General features: G+C 39.9%; 3 protein-coding genes across 3 annotated transcripts; 2 read left to right on the forward strand and 1 right to left on the reverse strand.

Moving 5' to 3' along the window:
- Positions 1 to 3,276: 3,276 nt before the first annotated feature.
- LOC103938534 (uncharacterized protein At4g13230) lies at positions 3,277 to 4,514 on the forward strand. The gene is made up of 3 exons (XM_009348552.3): positions 3,277 to 3,443; positions 3,676 to 3,735; positions 3,830 to 4,514. Exons 1-3 carry the CDS (start codon positions 3,318 to 3,320, stop codon positions 4,052 to 4,054), a joined length of 411 nt encoding a protein of 136 aa, XP_009346827.2. The 5' UTR covers positions 3,277 to 3,317; the 3' UTR covers positions 4,055 to 4,514.
- Positions 4,515 to 4,819: 305 nt separating this feature from the next.
- On the forward strand, positions 4,820 to 8,324 carry LOC103938556. Its single transcript, XM_048568293.1, has 2 exons — positions 4,820 to 5,304; positions 6,404 to 8,324. The coding sequence occupies exons 1-2, from the start codon at positions 4,820 to 4,822 to the stop codon at positions 8,322 to 8,324; spliced, it is 2,406 nt and encodes an 801-aa protein (XP_048424250.1).
- An 89-nt stretch (positions 8,325 to 8,413) lies between these two features.
- LOC103938533 (DExH-box ATP-dependent RNA helicase DExH12) lies at positions 8,414 to 16,095 on the reverse strand. Its single transcript, XM_009348551.3, has 4 exons — positions 15,937 to 16,095; positions 12,786 to 15,773; positions 11,955 to 12,344; positions 8,414 to 11,802 (listed from the first exon to the last, which is right to left on the reverse strand). The coding sequence occupies exons 2-4, from the start codon at positions 15,741 to 15,743 to the stop codon at positions 8,611 to 8,613; spliced, it is 6,540 nt and encodes a 2,179-aa protein (XP_009346826.2). The 5' UTR covers positions 15,744 to 15,773; positions 15,937 to 16,095; the 3' UTR covers positions 8,414 to 8,610.
- Positions 16,096 to 18,254: the final 2,159 nt, after the last annotated feature.

Consider the following 18,254-nt stretch of genomic DNA (forward strand, 5'->3'; position numbering starts at 1 on the left):
AGGAAAAACCATATACAAGCTGATCCGAAACATGCATAAAGAAGCATATATTTAACAATGGAAAAGTTATTTTCGCACATCTTTTCCTCTTTTTGCACTCTTTTATTAGAATTTTTGGATTAATTAAATCAATGAAAAATCAAAAGATAGAAATAAACAATACTGTGTAAAGAGAAAAGGGCACGTGAAAATCATTTCACTGAATGAGAACTGTTCAAAAGCATGACCTAATTACACAGTTAATCAACTGGTAAGAAAAGAAAACCTTCTCTTTTTTTTTTTTTTTTTAAAGAAAATTTTTATTATTAAGGCATGAAAATTTGAAATTATTACGATTTAGGAGGGGGAGTTTTGAACTCAAAACACTGAGGTGGAAACCCAACACCCTAACTAGAGATAAAAGTAAGCCTAATTAGTAGCTGCATTATTCATTATTCCTTGTAGCTCTGCTGTGACTTCCTTCATAGTTGGCCCTTCTTCACCTCTCATCCTTAAGCACTTGAGTGCAAGGTTAGCAACTTCCATCAGCAGCTCGACATTTTCTGTGTTAACAGCGACTTGATCATCGAGAATGTCGAGCAAACGATCCTCATTCATATGAGAAACAAAATACATTGCCAGATTTTTTTCACGCTCCGGCCTTGAAAAGCAAATGACCTACTTACCAGTTAGCAGCTCCACCAAAAAACGACTCCAAAACTATAAATGTCACTCTTTTCTGTTAGCTGGCTACTCTGAGAGTATTCTGGATCCAAATATCCAAATGTTCCTCGTACTAACGTAGTTAACTGACTCTCATCGATGGGAATAAGACTTGTGAAGAAAGTTGAGGTTCCACCATAAAACTAATTAGCAATATGGGGAGTACCCCAACCTCTTGTAAGCTTATGCAAAGTCCCTCCTCTTATCAATATGGGATTCATTTTCAACACGCTGCCTCACGGGTGGCGAATTTTCAAGTCTAACATATAGACAACACAAATCTTGTGATGTAAAGCATGTGTGGCTGTTGAGCTTTATGTAACCTATGTATATGTACCTTGGCAACCACCAGCGGAGTAAGGATTCCCTTTGTAACCCTGTTGGCATTTGCAGCGATATCCAGAACCATTAGATGAATTGTGACATTGACTAGAAGTCGACTGGCATGCATAAGCAGTACTGTTTTTTTGTTCACTTGCTCACACGTTTGGTTCCAAACAGCCCAATCCAACACCACAGGGACAGTAGTCTCCCTCTTGTGAAAGTCTAGAAGATCTGCAGACGAAAAGTTGTTTTCCTCAACTTCTACAACAAGAATAACCGCACGGATTGAAGACAACGAGATTATTATAAGGATAAGAATGGTTGGCAACACTTTCAATAATGATAGAAAAATCTATCACATTGTCCGGGATAGACATTTGGCAACATCGGCTACCCATGCACGTCCCATTCTTTACGTCCCCTATTCCGCCACAAAGTGACAAACATCCGGTTCTGAACTGCACCGCTGTCGATGTATTCGAGCTTGCAATCGAGTATGCGCCTGAACCGGGCTTCTAATTATTCCGACTGTGTCACACCCGAGAGCAATAAACATGTTGCGCTTGCTCGAGATTGGAAATTTGGAGTTGGTGATCATGTCAAAAGTGCTTATAAATTGCTCATTGTAACAGGAGATTTTTCAGTGTAACCGGTACACGAGGTGGTACACCACGTGTCATTATACAAATATTGAGATACGTGTGTTATAAAGTTAATAACTTAAAAAATAAAATTTCTCACCACTCTTATTAAAACAAATGATGTACCACTTGTGTTCCTGTAATAACTAAAAATTTCTCCAAGCAGGATAGGACTGGAGACTCGCAGTTTGTGATTGGCTAGGGATATGTCACGGATGGCTATGCCGGAGTTAGGGAAATATGCTTGTTGGCCTCCGTTTTCTGTATTGTTACAAGCAATGAGAAAGGTTTCATCGAAAGCGCATACTAGAGATGTGCCGAAAGGATAGGGAATATCGATAAGATTGCCACAAGCTCTTTAGCATCCAGGCTTCGGTTGCCCGGATTCTGCTTTTTCTGTCAATCACATCATCACCATGATCATCATGATCTTCATCATCATCATCGGAAATACTCGTTCGTGTTCTTGTCAGCCACATGTAGATGTATCTTCTGCATAATTTTCAGAATATTTTGATATTATTTGTTGCCTTAAGTTTGAAGGTTTGTGTTTTTAATATTAACCGAGTGAGAGAAACGGGGACCTTCCTAGCTCACTCAATTACGGACTGGAAATTTAACAAATCCTATGGTTTTATTTATTTAATTACTATTACCTTATTTTTTATATACAACATATTTACACTAAGGAGGTGGAGGCAAACTCACAATCAGATTCGCATCTAAGATCTGTCACGTACATGTAAAGAGGAATATCACTAAAGAATAATATTAGGGCGTAACCCTCGCTAGCTAGCTTCTGAAATAAGATGTACAAGGCAGTGTAACATATTCATAGGATAACTACCTTCTTTTATCGAATATTTGGTATAGACAGCAAATTAAAGATTAATATTATTTATTAAAGGCTTTGGGTGTAGATTTATAGATAGATAAAAGAAAATGAACATAATCTTGGAGAGATTACTTGATTCCAGAAGGGTTCCAATCAATAATTAATCAAATCAAAGGGAGAATCAAAATCAATAAATCAAATCCTTTATGAAAACGTGTACTGTATACAGTAGAGTGTCAGTCAAACCATGATCTCCATCTCAATTACTTAGCATTAAGTTAAGCAATTTCAATCTTTCTAGCTTAAGTTCGTTTTCGACACATATAGTGAGGCAGGGGAGAATCGAATTCGATGCTTAGGTCTCGCAAGTTCAGCAAAAATACTCTTAACTAACTGATCTTGAAACCTCTTACTTTAAAATCGAGGTTTCGGACAAACTATTTTTAGGTATATGGCTTTCGTCCTGTGCAGTAATAGTCATGTCTAAGAACAGCGCCTACTAATTTTTACTAATTAATTAACATTTAGCAATGAGAAGAAGCTAGTGTCCTCAATTAATTATGGTCCTCAGACTAAATTAGTGACAACATTAGCGAATCCCATTTCTTCCTGACTGGGTCGTCCTATTGACCGTCAAGGACCAATTTTCTAGCCAACCATTTGCGGAAAATACTCCTCCATGCATTTGCATGCATGCACATCCACACCATCTCACTTCTCTTGCTTCTTTATATACTCGGCTTCCTGCAACCTCTTACAAATCCAATACAAGAATTAAGAAGCAAATCAACATTAATTAAGAATCGAAAACAACTATGGCAAGCTTAACTAGTCTGTTTACCACCCTCTCCAAATCCAGCCATGTCGGAGCAGCAATTGCAAAGAACACCACTTTAACTCCTAGGATTTGTTTGGCTACAGCCCCTAGACGACGTATCCAAGTAAGTTTAAATATATCACTAAACATGTCTGGTTTTCTGGTTGTATTTTTATGTTTTCTATAAAGCGATATTGAGGGAGGGGGAATTGAACTCGGGGGCCTTGATTGCAAGATTGAACGTTCTTAACCAGAGAGCTACGTTTCTATTTTATGGTGGTATTAATTTAGTGGAATTGATAACATTATATGTATTGAAGAACATGTATATTTAATTAATTGGTTCATGATCGCAGGCAAGTTCACAGCAAGATGCACCTGCAGTAGAGAATGAAGCTAGGAATGCTGCTGAAAATGTAAAAAACAAGACTTACCCTACTGCGGAGCATATGAATAACCACAAGTTTCTCGGGTTTTTATAGTCATTGACGATTCTTCGTGTAAATGCAGGTTTCGCAGACAACCAAAGACATGGCCGGCAAGGTGTCTGCAACCGCACAAGATGTGTCTGAGAAAGCAAAGCAGACAGCACAAGATGCTTGGAGCCAAGCCAAGGGCACCGCCCAGAAGGCGACAGACACCGTGATGGGCAAGGCCGAAGAATCCAAGGAGTTCGTCAAAGAAAATGCTGAGCAGGTCAAGAAAAGCATGAATACCAAGAAAGAGACCATATAATGCGTCCTGTCCGTGTCCATATTTCATTTAACCCTCCTTTTCAAAATTGTGTTGTATATGTATTTCCCATTTCAAATGTATCCACTATTGGAGAAAGACTTACCTACACTACCGGGATGCACAGTGTTCCAGATCAATAACATGACGGCACATGTTTTAGCCTCGTAATTGATCTGGAACACTGCCACCGTAGCTTTCCGTTTCACTTAAGTCCTCCCATTGTTGAGATATTTGTTCCTTTTTTGTTTTGTTTTTTGTTTTTGTTAAATTGGGGTATTGTTCCTTACACTGCAAGAAAGTGTTTGGTCTTTCTCTCTTGTATCAAATGTAAAGGAAATTCAAGTGTCAATAAATCCTTCCCCATATTATCTGTACAAATAGTTCAAAAGCTGTTAATTGTTTTGAGTTTTTTTCATCTCAATTTCTCAATAATTTAGATTCATGAGCGGCCACAGCAGAATATTATAAGAAACCCTTGGCACAAGCTCAAGCTGAGAAGGCATTACAGGTTGCTGTAACCATTTACTAGAACTGAAAGCAGTTGAATTTTCGCAAAGAGCAAAGGATGTCGAGCCAAAATGCATGCCGAGCCAAAATGCATGTCGAAGCACAAAGGAGTTCCGACAACACGAGGAGTCCCAACCACATGAGGATAAATGTGTCGAATGTAATATTTGATTTGTCATCAGTTAATCTCAAAACAGAACAAGTACATTGATTTGTTATTACGAACAAGTATTCTATTATTGCAAGCGAAACACTAACATGCTTCTGATGGAGAAGGTGAGAAAATGGAGGAGATGGGGGATCCTGGGAGTATTATCAGTCGCATTACTTGGTTTGCTCTTCTTCTTCCCAACGAATAATGGTGCTCCCAAGACGACGGCGCTTTCTGGAAGGCGAGCACCGAGGAGCGTTACTGGTAATGAGCTCAACTTCAACCAGATGCTAACACAGCAAACTCATAACACCGTGGAGCTGAACATAGGCATTGTCCGACTCACTTTTTCAAATCCCGGACGAGATGTCATTGGAATTGAATACAAGGGAATAGACAACTTGCTCGAAATTAAAAACCTCCCAAGCAATAGAGGTTATTGGGATCTTGTATTGAAAAATGGCTTGGACAGACTACAAGGAACAACATTTAAGATTGTTACATTGACGGCAGACCAAATAGAGATTTCTTTTAATAAAACTTATGATGTTTCCCTCGGTGATTGGACGCTACCCTTGAATGTTTACAAAAGGTACATATATAATGCATAGTGGTCGCGCTGGGTTCTACGCGTATGCCATATACGAGCGTCTAGAAAGGAGGCCGGAATTGCACATAGATCAGACAAGACTTGCTTTGAAACTTCGAGAAGATAAATTTCAATTCATGGCTGTATCAGACGACAGACAAAGATTCATGCCAACAGCCGACGATCGCGACAGAGACCACGCTCAGACCTTGCCTATCGTGAAGCTGTTCTTTCAACCAATCCAAGCAATCCCGATTTTAAATTTTTTAAATGATAAAAAATCTCTCAAAAGTCGATTCAAATCTTTGATTTCATGAAGGATTGGGGTTACTCGGGAGAATTGAGCAAAGTTTTTCAATTTATTTTGAAGTTTTTTTAAAATATTATTTCTCTTTAAAAAAATAATTTTTTAAATGATTAAAAATCTCTCAGAATCCATTCAAATCTTTGATTTCACGAAGGATTGGGGTTACTCGGGACAATTGGGCAAAGTTCTTCAATTTATTTTGAAGTTTTTTTTAAATGTTATTTCTCTTTTAAAAAACAATGTTTTAAATGATAAAAAATCTCTCAAAATCCATTCAAATATTTGATTTCACGAAGGATTATTGGGGTTACTCAGAAGAATTGGGCAAAGTTCTTTAATTTATTTTGAAGTTTTTTTTTTTAAATATTATTTTTCTTTGAAAAACAAGTTTTTAAATGATAAAAAATCTCTCAAAAATCCATTCAAATCTTTGATTTCATAAAGGATTGGGGTTACTGAGAATTGGGCAGAGTTCTTCAATTTATTTTGAAGTTTTTTTTTAATATTATTTCTCTTTAATAAACAATTTTTTTTAAATGATAAAAAAATCTCTCAATCCATTCAAATCTTTCATCAAAGTAAAATCCACTTGAAAGGATTCAATCCTTTGAATTCTATCACTTACAAAAGTCTTTTGAAATCCTCATAAATCTAAGTTGTCTACACCCCTAACATGCTTTCCATGGAGAAGGTGAGGCAATGGAGGAGAAGGGGGATCCTATCATCAGTCGCACTTGGTTTGCTCTTCTTCTCTACTAATATTGGTGCTCCCAAAACGTAGACGATTTCTGGAAGGCGAGCACAGAGCAGCGTTATTAGTAATGAGCTCAACTTCAACAAGATATTAATCCATCAAACTCAGAACACGGTGGAGCTGAACAATGGCATTGTCCGAGTCAAATTTTCAAATCCCGGAGGAGACGTCATTGGAATTCAATTCAAGGGAATTGACAACGTGCTGGAAACCAAAAACCACGCAAGCAATAGTGGTTACTGGGATCTTGTATGGGAAAATGGCTTGGACAGACTACAAGGAACAACATTTAAGATTGTTACATCGACGGCAGACCAAATAGAGATTTCTTTTAACAAAACTTATGATGTTTCCCTCGGTGATCGTCCGCTACCCTTAAATGTTGACAAAAGGTACATAATGCAGCGTGGTCGCGCTGGGTTCTACGCGTATGCCATATACAAGCGTCTGCAAGGGTGGCCGGCATTGCGCATAGGTCAAACAAGACTTGCTTTGAAACTTCGACAAGATAAATTTCAGTTCATGGCTATATCAGACGACAGACAGAGATTCATGCCAACAACCGAAGATCGCAGTGGAGACCACGCTCGGACCCTTGCCTATCGTGAAGCTGTTCTTTTAACTAATCCAAGCAATCCCGAGTTTAAAGAAGAGGTGGATGACAAATACCAATACTCCAGTGACGTCAAAGACATTAAGGTTCACGGTTGGATTAGCACTGACGATGCTATAGGGCTTTGGATGATCACACCAAGTACCGAGTTTCGTACAGCGGGGCCATTCAAGCAGGAACTTACCTCTCATGTCGGCCCAACGGCCCTCACTGTGTTTCTTAGTGGTCACTACGTCGGGAAAGATGTTGGGTTGACCTTTGCAGATGGCGAGGCATGGAAGAAGGTTTTCCGGCCCGTCTTTGTGTATCTTAACTCAGACGTTCCAAGCTCCAATGCGGCCTCCTCTCTCTGGGAAAATGCAAAAGAAGAGATGTGTGAAGAAATAAAGAGTTGGCCATACAATTTCACCCAGTCCGAAGACTATCCTAGCTCCGATGAACGAGGATCAGTTACTGGTCTGTTACTAATACGGGATTCATACATCAACGAGAGCCTAGTTTCAGCAAGTTATGCTTATGTGGGATTGGCCGCAAGCGGAGACGCAGGATCATGGCAAACGGAATGCAAGGGTTATCAGTTCTGGACTCAAGCTGAGAATCAAGGTTGTTTCTACATGAAAGATGTTCGACCGGGGAACTATAGCTTGTATGCAACTGTTCCCGGCTTCATTGGGGACTACAAGTACGAGTATGATATTACAATTGAACCAGCAAGTGAAATTAAGTTAATTAATCGTATATTTGAACCTCCGAGAAATGGTCCAACCTTGTGGGAGATCGGCATCCCAGATCGGTCAGCCGCAGAGTTCAACATACCGGATCCATATCCAAGCCTTGTTAACCGTTTGTTTACCAACAATTCCGCAAATAAGTTTAGGCAAGATGGCTTGTGGGAACGATACGAAGATTACTACCCTAACCATGATCTCATCTACACCATCGGTACCAACAATTACAGTGATGATTGGTTTTATGCTCATGTGACAAGGAACATAAATGGTACATATGAGGCAACGACGTGGCAAATTGTATTTCAACTTGAAAACGTTTGGAGCACCGGAAATTATACGCTCCAATTGGCGTTGGCCTCGGCCACCTATGCCGAACTGCAAGTTAGATTCAAAAACCAGAACGACCCACCTCATTTTTCGACAGGGCTAATAGGGAGGGACAATGCCATAGCAAGGCATGGAATTCATGGTTTGTACTGGTTCTTCAGTGTTGATGTGGCGAGCTATCGACTACAACAAGGATACAACACCATCTATCTTACACAATCAAGAAACCGGGGACCTTTTGCAGGGCTTATGTACGACTACATCCGACTAGAAGAACCTCCTCCAAAGTGATTGTATTTTATGTATTAAGAGTTTTATCGAGCCCAATGATGTTTTATGATTCATACTTGCTGTTATATGTATGTATGCTTTATAATAAATAAGATTTACAATTTCTTTCATATTTGTTACAAATTATGACTTTATAAATACAATGTTTCAATAAGTTCGTAACAAAATTATGATCAGCCAGTACAGTACGGAACATAAGAACCATAGTTTTAAGAAACAGAGACGGCGGAAATCGAAAAACATAATAAAAGCGAAAATACTAGGAAGAACAGAGTCAGAGAACATCTCATTCTCCGCCGCTGTCGTCGTCAGGCCCGGCTGCATCTTTGATATCAAGAGTGAAATCATATTCCTGATCGCATCCCAAATATGAATCACACATGAAGTAAAGAATGTAACTCTTCTCTCCGGGTTCGGTGGGAGCAGCAAATTCGAGCTTCACCTTGGCCCTCCTCTGCAGCGAAACTCTCTTGATGGCGAGCAACGAGTTTGTCTTGGTATCGCCCACTACAAGCCACCAGCCCTCTTCTTTGGCCTTGGGATACCTCAGGGCATCCACAGGGCCAACCTCCGTCCTCCCTTCGAGGTCACGTTCAAGAGTGACTAGCAGAGTGATTTCTTCCCCGGCCCTTATGTTATCCCTATCCAGCACCTCGTATAGCATATCAATGTTGGGAAACCGGTTGCAAAAGCGTGCAATATCCAGCAGCTGTGAATCTGACATCTGAAGTAGCTCGCGCCTTTCATCATCATCCAACTCAACCAAATCAAACACAGTCTCTATACTTTTTCCAGGATTTTCTTGGCATCTCTTTGCCAACTCCTTTGTGAAGTGAGGAAGCTGTAGAAGCATCGAATCACGATCCCACATACCCTGAGTCACCATCTGGCTGACTTCCATGGCTAAGACAGCAAGGCTTAGCCAGCCATTGCTAGAAATCACATCAACCATTGCCTGAAGCAACCTACTTGCGGAAAGGATCACCTCTCGCTGGTCCAACGCTAGGTTCCCACCCAGAGGCTGCCTTGCAAAGTGGGCCTGAAGCAGAGCATTTGCCTTAACATGAGGGTCTGTGCATTTGGGATTATCAAAGGAAAACCTCTGGTGGTTAATTAGCCTCCGAACCACCTCTTCCTCCCCTGGTCGAATAGGAAGCTGGGAATACTCTGAAGCGTGAGTTAGAATTTCAAGAAGACCCTTCATCTTTGTTTTGGAAGTCAAGGAAGAACTGAAACGCTCAATGGTGGTATAACTGATGTAATAATATGAAGCTATCATGCCAAGATTTAAAGGAGAAAGGTCCATGTCATCCTCAATAGCAACACACTTGCTTGCCTCCAAGTCACTCAGTGTATTTTCAACAAGCTCGGAGAGGTGATCAGAAAGATGCCTCTGGGTAACTCCTTGGAGATTGTAGTAGTTGGGATTTTGTGTGAGCCTCCGGTACAAGAAAGTCCATGTAAGGTAATCGACAGCATCTTGCTTGTTCTCAATTATTCCAGCAACAACTTCTGCATTCAGATTATCATGTAGATAATGGTGCAAATGGCTTTCAACAGGGAATGCTTCATACAAGAACTTCTTGTAGTATTCTTTACGAGGCGCGTGGCAGAGGATGACACATTTCCCAGAATTATCTAGCAGAGGGCGACTGGCATGACCCATCATCTGCAACAGATCAGTAACAGGGTAATCAGTGTGAACATTTTCCCGGCCATCATAATACTGAGTTCCCATCACAACCACCAAATGGGCTGACAAAGGCACTCCCCAGCACATTGAACTGCTCATGACACAAACTTGAATCCACCCAGCTTCAAAAAGCTGTGACACAATTTCTTGGTCCAAACTGCTTAAACCTTCATGCAAGTAGCCCACTCCACTTCGCAAAGTGCCTTTCAAAATTTCATCACCAAGTCTTTCAATGAAAGGCTCAATATCATCTACAGACCGCAACAGAAATGATGGTTTCTCCCCACCGTCTGCATTTGAGTAGGTCATCAGATCCACAGCCGTTAGTCGAACATGTTTCCTTGTAGGAACATACACAAGAGCTGGTTTCGCATTCTTGGCATGCTGGACAATTGCTGTGTATGTGGGTTTTGCCATTGCTTGCATCCTGGCTTCAAAATTAGCCAAATCCACCCCCTGAATGTGTATTTCCAGAGGCACCGGGCGCACACCAGGAGGAAAATTGAAAAGGCCATGAGAGCTAGCCCCTATCCATTCTCCAAGATCCTTTGCATTTGCAAGAGAAGTTGACAGGGCCACAATACGAATCTTGTTCTCAGATTGACTCGCTATGTATCTCATTCTAGAGACTATTACCTCCAAGATGGGACCACCCTGACCACCAATCAAGTGGAGTTCATCTACAATAAAAAGACTAACCTGTTGAACATGCTTTCTCTGTTTCCAGCGGCGGGATAAAGCATCCCATTTCTCTGGAGTGCTGATGATAATCTGACCTCTCTCAAGTAGTTTTAGGTCTGTGGTCGTTTCCCCTGTTAATAATTCAACTCGCAGATTGAGACCTTTTCCAAACTTCTTCTCCCAGTCACGGTACCGTTCCTTAGCAAGAGCTTCAATAGGTGCAATATACACAACACGCATGACATTATCAGAGCGCTTCTGATGACTCCTCAATACAGCAAACTCTGCACATATGGTCTTCCCACTCCCTGTTGGTGCGGCAACTAAGACATTGTCATCTGAATTATACAAAACAGTGAAGACCTGAGTCTGGACAGGATTGAAATGCTTGAAATCTTGATACAAAGCTTCATATAACGGATTCCTTAATGCAGTCACAGGAAGTGGTTGCAAGTCCAATAACTCTGTTGGTGGAGGATACTTTTCCGGTAAGATGAGGTGTCTGAAAGAAACAGGTAAAACAGTCTGGGACCCAAGCCACCTATCAGACACCACACGAATGAAGTATTGAGGCGGAAGGGGCTCATAAATTGGTACTGTAAAGTTCAAAGTATGATCCTCATCAATATACTGCTTCTTCAGCAGAAAATATTCGTGATGAAGAACAAACTCGCCGTCATTATCCTCCACTATTACCCAAAATGGCTCCACATATCCATGAACTTTGTCCTCCCACTGGAAATCTGGTGTGATAGTGAGCTCCACCCTCAATACAGTGCGAGTAATCGGCTGCACATGGGCTGCAAGGTTTAATTTGGGGAACTGGTGGATGAACTTATGAAGTGTTCTTCCCATCTTTGGCATACGAATAAGCTCCCCTAGCTCCTGTGACGAGAGGTCATAATACCTATCCCAGGCCAAATCCTTCTTCTCCAGCTTCATCAAAATATCATTTGCAATACCAGTGAATTGGCGAAGAGGTGTTTGGACACTCCACATCTTCTTGTTAACCATCTTACACATGTTCATAGCCTTTTCCGCTAGTTGAGCCCATCCTCGTTTCAAGACAATCTCGAAAAGAGCTCGGAGAAGACGCCCTGCACTCTGAATATCCAAAGCCAAAAAAGAGTTGCAGATAAATGAATAACAGAATAAAAGAGACAAAATAAATACATAAACTAGAACAAGCTGCAGCACAATCCTAACTGTCTCTCAAGCAATAAATGAGAAAAGAGCATGAAATTAATAATACAAACCTGAGTAATGTAGACCATATCTGATGTCAGTGAAAGCCCCTCAAGCTTCAGCTGTGAAATATATGCTTGCAGCAAGACATTGATCTTGGCACTGGGCTCTTCCAGGCTTTCCTTCACCGGAATGGGAACACGATCCAAAAGCTTTGCTAGCTCCATCTTTTCATCCTGCCGCACAGTAACATACTTAAATTCTTCACTGAGCGAGAACAATCGACAAAGTTCAATATCCCCCATGGTAGGCTTCAAATGCTCATTATATGTGGATATTGTTCCATGAGTTATATAGTAATAACTCGCAATGCGACCCAAGTCTGTAACCTGGAAATATCCACTTTTTCTGTCGTACTTAATCAAATTGCTCTTGTCCAAGATGGTTGCAGCGGAATGGATCTGCAAAATGAAAAGTTTGAAGACAACATTAGACATTCATAAGAAATACAGAATGCAGGAATCCAGATAAACGTCGCAAAGTACCACAGCAACGATAAGAACAGAATGGACAAGAACTAAACGAGTCCAAGGGAAACCAGATAGAAGTAAAGATAAAAATATATCAAAACCCGTAAACCATCATGGTCAACAACTCAACACAGAGACTCAAATGCCATAAAATATCTAATAGAACGGGACAAACAAATTCCTATAACCAATACAATTTTTTAAATTACTATGTCAAGCCCCTTATGTTCATGCGTTCCCTCTCCAGTGATATGCACTTGTTTGTTATCTTGTGTAATTAAGAGAATGGTTATATACTATACTACTATTACTAATGCTGCAAAGCAATGAAAATGCCAACACCAAAAAACGAAAAGTTTGGGCGGTTCTTACCAAATCAGCTCGTCTCTCCTCCAATGTAATATCTCTGGAGAGAACATCAGCTTCCAAACCATAGAGTGTAGGGTTACGTAACATGCGAACATACAGGTAAGTGTATCCTATCCAATTGCAAGCTTCTCTAGCATTCTGAACAGTTCCAAGAACGATTTCAGCATTCAGTTGGTCAGCCAATTTGGATATGAATTGACTTTCAATGGGAAGCTGTTGGTTCATCAAAGAAAGATAGTATTGAAGTTCATTGTGGCCAGTAATGATAATCCCTTCTCCATACGAATCAAACTGAGGTCTTCCTGCGCGCCCCAACATCTGCATAACATCCAAAGGACTTAGTTCAGTCCATGCTCCCTTTTCTGGATCATAGATCTGAGTCCCTTTGATTATCACGGTGTGAGCTGGCAGGTTCACACCCCAAGCAAGTGTTGCTGTGGAAACCAAAACTTGTACATGCCCATCAGCAAAGAGATCCTCAACCAGTTGGCGATCTGCCCTGTTCAATCCAGCATGATGAATAGCAAAGCCATATGGCAGAAGATCCTTGAGATCATTGCTCTTGACCAAATCTGTATGAGTAGTTAGAATCTCGCGGCTCGCACTGTCTTCTTTCAGAAACCTACCAAGGGTGTCCTTAGCAAGTGCAGTATCTCTTATTGCACGAGCTGTTTTGGCTGTTTCTTTCCTCGAATGGACAAAGATAAGGACTTGATGTTTTCCAGCTACAGCCACAACCTTCTCGTAGCAGAGATCATTCATCAACTGGAATCTCTGCAATGGTTTCCTTACCATGATTCCAATATACTGTTGAGAAAGGGGGACAGGTCTGTAACTGTTATCAAAATAAAATAGTCCCTTCTTAAGATCAACACGCAAGAACAATGCCACATCTTCGTAGTTAGGGAGTGTAGCAGATAACCCCACCAACCGAATATGATCTTTCGTGGTCTCAATCTGCCTAACAGTTCTAGCGACAATACTTTCAAGAACAGGGCCTCTATTATCATGGAGAAGATGAATTTCATCAATGATAAGAAGTTTGACCAGTTGAGTGTAAGTCCGGTCTCCCGACTTTCGGGTAATGATATCCCACTTCTCAGGGGTTGTGACAATAATTTGAGTTTCTTCGATCTGTTGGCGAGTCAATGTCTGGTCACCACTTAGCTCCCTCACAGTGACACCATAATCCTTCAAACGATTAGAAAGATTTCCAACAACTTCAGCAACAAGAGCTTTCATAGGTGCAACATATACAATCTTATAATCACTGTGGTTTATGGAACCATCCTCCTTGTTCATGTTCAGCGCAAACTGCTGAAGTATAGTGAGCACTGCAACATTAGTTTTTCCAGCACCAGTAGGAGCACATAACAGGATATTGTCCGCCTTGAAAAGCGCAGTCTCATAGACTCTACTCTGTACCCTGTTCAACTGGGTCATTCCTTTGAAAGCTGGCTGAGCCCACTCTGGCATGGCAGATATTTTAACAAGCTTCTCGTCAGGACTAAATGGTCTCGGTTTCAAGGCCGGCACATGGATTTCTTCATATCCCTTGCTGGGATGTCTGTAAGACCCATCTGGAAGCACGCACTTTTTCGAAACCAACAATCTACTTTGCTCTTGTGCAAGGCTGTCAAGATCAAGCAGCTCGGCCTGCCCCTTCAACCAACCACTGTCAGCGTCTCTATCAACAAGGCCCCTCCTACCCCTGTCCCCATCTCCACCACTCTCATCCTTCAACCTGCGAGCCTCTTCTCTAATACTCTTCTCCAAGTTCTTTTGCCTCTCCTTTGCACTAGCCCTTGTGGCATGCAACTGTTCTACAATTGCAGCCAAATCCGGACCCAGCTGCAACATTTCCTCCTCAATTTTCTTCCTCTCATCTTGATCTTCGGCTCTGGCCAAACGCGTGCACCAGACAATCTTCAGCCGGTTTCGACACAGAAACTTAATAAGGCTGAATTTGTCAAACTGAAGGTGAACCAACAGCTTGGTTTCAACTTCCCTGTCATCACCTTCAGCGAGTATCTTGAGCACCTCTTCAGCAAGCTTCTGGCATTGTTGTGGATCGATCTGTTTCTCATAAGCTTCAGATATCTTCCTCTGAAGCCAATATGCATCAATGTCCTGAACATTAAGGTTCATACCCTCATTTGCTTCCTGCATTTCATCATCATCAATCCCACCCATTTGCATAGCCCCAGACTGATGTGGTTCAGCCACATCATCGTCGTCCTCTTCCTCGTCCTCCTGGACCATATCAAGATCACTCTCCTCGTCATCATCTTCATTCTCTTCAAACTCAACGGCAACACCCACATCGTCATCAAGGGCTTCATCACCATTAACCACGGCAGACCCTCCAGCATCACCCCCATCTTGAAAGTCAGTAATCAACCTCCCAATCGAAACCAACTGATCAAAGACGGTGTTGGGTATAGGATTCAACATTTTCTCAATCTCCTTTTTCTTATCAGCGTTCTTAAAGTTCTCGTTTTTAAGAACGGCCAAAATCTCATCAGCGGCACCGCTTATTATACTCGAAGGCTGGCCACCCAACTGTTGCTGAATGACGCTGAGCATGGCCTCATAGGCAGCCCTGGTTTCCTTGGTCTTAGGCTGATAAACCCCTTCCTCAGTGGCCGTGAGGACGCTCTCTTCATGAAGCCGCCGCTTTTTACTCTGTCGAACCGGGGTAGGTTCAGCATTCGGGTCCCGCTCCTTCTTCTTCTTCGACTTCTTAAGCTTGTCATCGAGCTCCGGCGGCCTACCCCTGTAAGCCCGGTCACCGAAGTGCTTGGGGTCAATCTTTCCCCATAGAGACTCCGGCTCGCCGGTGGGCTCGTGCGTGTCACGCGGGCGAGAGTCGGTGGTCAGCACCAAACTCGAGTTAGCACGGTACTCGTATTGCTTGAACCGGGCGTGCGCCTCCGCACCGCCGCCCAAATGCTGCGCCATTTCGGGATCTCAATCCGAACCACAGAAACCCTAATAAACAATTAAAAACCCCAAACAAGTCAGTCTAGGGTTTTACTGCAACTTCAATATACGTAAAATCCGAATTCGATAAAATACAAGTAAAACAAAACCCTAGAAATGAGCGCAAACAGAAAACCCTAGCGGGAAAAGTAGTGAAGACGAAAGCACTCACAGCGAGTTGCAACTTGCGAGTTGGGAGTGTAATCCGAGCTTAACGACGATTTGATTTGATTTGATTTGATTTTCTATCTGCAATTTTCTTGGTTTGATATCGGCTCTGATGTAGTTTTCAACAGAAATGTGTAGACAAATGTGACCGCCATGGATTACTTGGGCATCCTGAGGATTTGGGCTGAAGCTTTTCTGGGCCAATATGATTTCTATGTGGATCTTTATCTTGATGGGCTTCGGCACCTATATTGCCCAAAACGAAAAAAAAAAAAAAAAAAAAAACTGAATTTCTCGTCGTTCAATTGAATCGTAATTCACGAACAAACTCTCCGCAAAATGATATTTTGATCGAGTTCTTAATTGGTTTTTGTTTAAGTTTTTGATATAACGATATATTTACACTAAATTATGCAGGAATAAAGAATTCGTCATTTTTAAAATTTAAATATAAGACATTTCACCAATGAAGAGTAATACTGTTGAGAATAAATATACGGTTTATGGAAAAAAAAAAAAAACTTTACATTACTTATAAGCGGTTGAATTATTCTACATATTATTTTAATTTTATGGTAAAACTTCAACTTATTCAGATACCACTAGATAGTGTTCTAAAAAACTTGTCATAATGGAAACCAAATGAGTAATAGTTTCATATTGAAATAATTTATTGGACGATGATCTATGAAAAGAAGACAAAGAAATAGAAGGTTCAAAACTTCAAATTAGGGTGAGCAGACAAACCTACAATCGACCGAAAAAAAAAAAAAAAAAAAAACAACAACAACAACAAATAAACAAACAAACAAACCTACAAACCAAACCGGAAGGATCGGTTCATAATGCGGTTTGATTTTTATAAATTATGGGTTAACCAAGTTAAACTACTTATAATAAAATAATATTACTTGTATTCGCCCATTGGGAGATGAGCTCATTCCTTACTTGCAAAAGCGTATCTTCATCGTAGAAATTTCATGATGAACCGTTCAACTTCGAAATCTTTATTTGAAGATCATACCTACAAAGAATTATTAAAATCGGAAATTGTTTAGCCATCCGAATATATCAAATTAATGAATGGTTCACTATGAATATGCTACTTAGTACCTATACCATTGATTTGGTTCATAAGTTTGGATGACCAAACGATCTTCAATTCAAATGACTTTTTGTATGAATGATCTTCATTATTGGGTTTAGTCCACTTTATTGGGTTATATCCATTCATTGATTATCAGCATCAACTTTTTTTTTTTTTTTTTATCTTTTTATTAATTGTGATAAATGTCATCCTTATTTATAAGTTTTCTTTTACTCAATTTCAAAATTAAATATTGTTTCTCATTTTTCCTGCTCCTAATTCGTATCTTAATTTTTTTTCTTTTACCTCCATCGTAGGTTCTAATTAACTGTGTTAACTAATCTATATGATAGGTTACATATATATATATATATGTATATTAGCATATATCCTAGTATGTTTATAAATGGATGGAAAATAAAATTCCATTGGACTATTTTCAAGGATGATAGGTAGATTAAGTTTTGTTTTATTCAGGGATGATAGGTAGATTAAGTTCCATATATGTCATCATATATGGATCAAAGTACTCTTTTTTATTTGATTAAACCGAAAACCAAACAAATCACCGCAACATTGGTGCCTCGATGTAATCGGTTCTTAACCATTGTTGTTTGATTCTGATTTCGAATTTAACAAACTACAATATGTAAAATTTGTGCTGAATTCAGACCTAAAATCGAACCAACCTCAATCACGCCTAGACTTAGTTCGAATTGTCCTTAAAAAAAAAAAAAAAAAAAAAAAAAAAAAAAAAAAAGAGATTCATCCCTTAAATAAGGAGAAATGCTAAGGAAACTCTTAAAGTGTACTCTCTATAAACTTTATGTCATCTTATGTTTTTGCCACAATATTTTATAATATTGGCACGAGAATTTACGCCAAACTGTGAGGTAGTTTTTCTCTTAAATAAATAATAAAGAAACCTATTTATGATTATATTAATATAGAAAATGAGGAAATTTGATACATGAATATTCTCATTTCTACTTATAGTAACAGTATTATAAGTAATCTAATTGTCATACATTCTAACTATTGAGAGATTTATTTCTTACTATTAGTATACACTTATGGAAGTTTTTAAATATATACATTCTATGTTTATTATAATTTCTATATCTCTTTTAATTTTTCCATGCAAAATAATTTGTCAATTTTAACAAAATTAACATGTGATTTTTTTTTTGTTTTACTGTATTTTATAATATACGTGCATATAGTTACAAAATTTA

The sequence above is a fragment of a genome, unplaced genomic scaffold (assembly GCF_019419815.1).
Source record: "Pyrus x bretschneideri cultivar Hongxiangsu unplaced genomic scaffold, Pyrus_bretschneideri_v1 Contig48, whole genome shotgun sequence".
In the NCBI taxonomy this organism is placed as follows: Eukaryota; Viridiplantae; Streptophyta; class Magnoliopsida; order Rosales; family Rosaceae; genus Pyrus; species Pyrus x bretschneideri.

What these genes read in the sequence shown, in the direction of transcription:
- LOC103938534 (XM_009348552.3), top strand. Translation starts at nt 3,318, where the DNA reads ATGGCAAGCTTAACTAGTCTGTTTACCACCCTCTCCAAATCCAGCCAT. An exon ending in CCCCTAGACGACGTATCCAA is followed by an intron (nt 3,444 to 3,675) that starts GTAAGTTTAAAT and finishes TCATGATCGCAG; the next exon opens with GCAAGTTCACAGCAAGATGC. An exon ending in CTAGGAATGCTGCTGAAAAT is followed by an intron (nt 3,736 to 3,829) that starts GTAAAAAACAAG and finishes GTGTAAATGCAG; the next exon opens with GTTTCGCAGACAACCAAAGA.
- LOC103938556 (XM_048568293.1), top strand. Translation starts at nt 4,820, where the DNA reads ATGCTTCTGATGGAGAAGGTGAGAAAATGGAGGAGATGGGGGATCCTG. An exon ending in CCCTTGAATGTTTACAAAAG is followed by an intron (nt 5,305 to 6,403) that starts GTACATATATAA and finishes GATTTCTGGAAG; the next exon opens with GCGAGCACAGAGCAGCGTTA.
- LOC103938533 (XM_009348551.3), bottom strand. Translation starts at nt 15,743, where the DNA reads ATGGCGCAGCATTTGGGCGGCGGTGCGGAGGCGCACGCCCGGTTCAAG. An exon ending in AGGAGAGACGAGCTGATTTG is followed by an intron (nt 12,345 to 12,785) that starts GTAAGAACCGCC and finishes TTCATTTTGCAG; the next exon opens with ATCCATTCCGCTGCAACCAT. An exon ending in ATATGGTCTACATTACTCAG is followed by an intron (nt 11,803 to 11,954) that starts GTTTGTATTATT and finishes TTGGATATTCAG; the next exon opens with AGTGCAGGGCGTCTTCTCCG.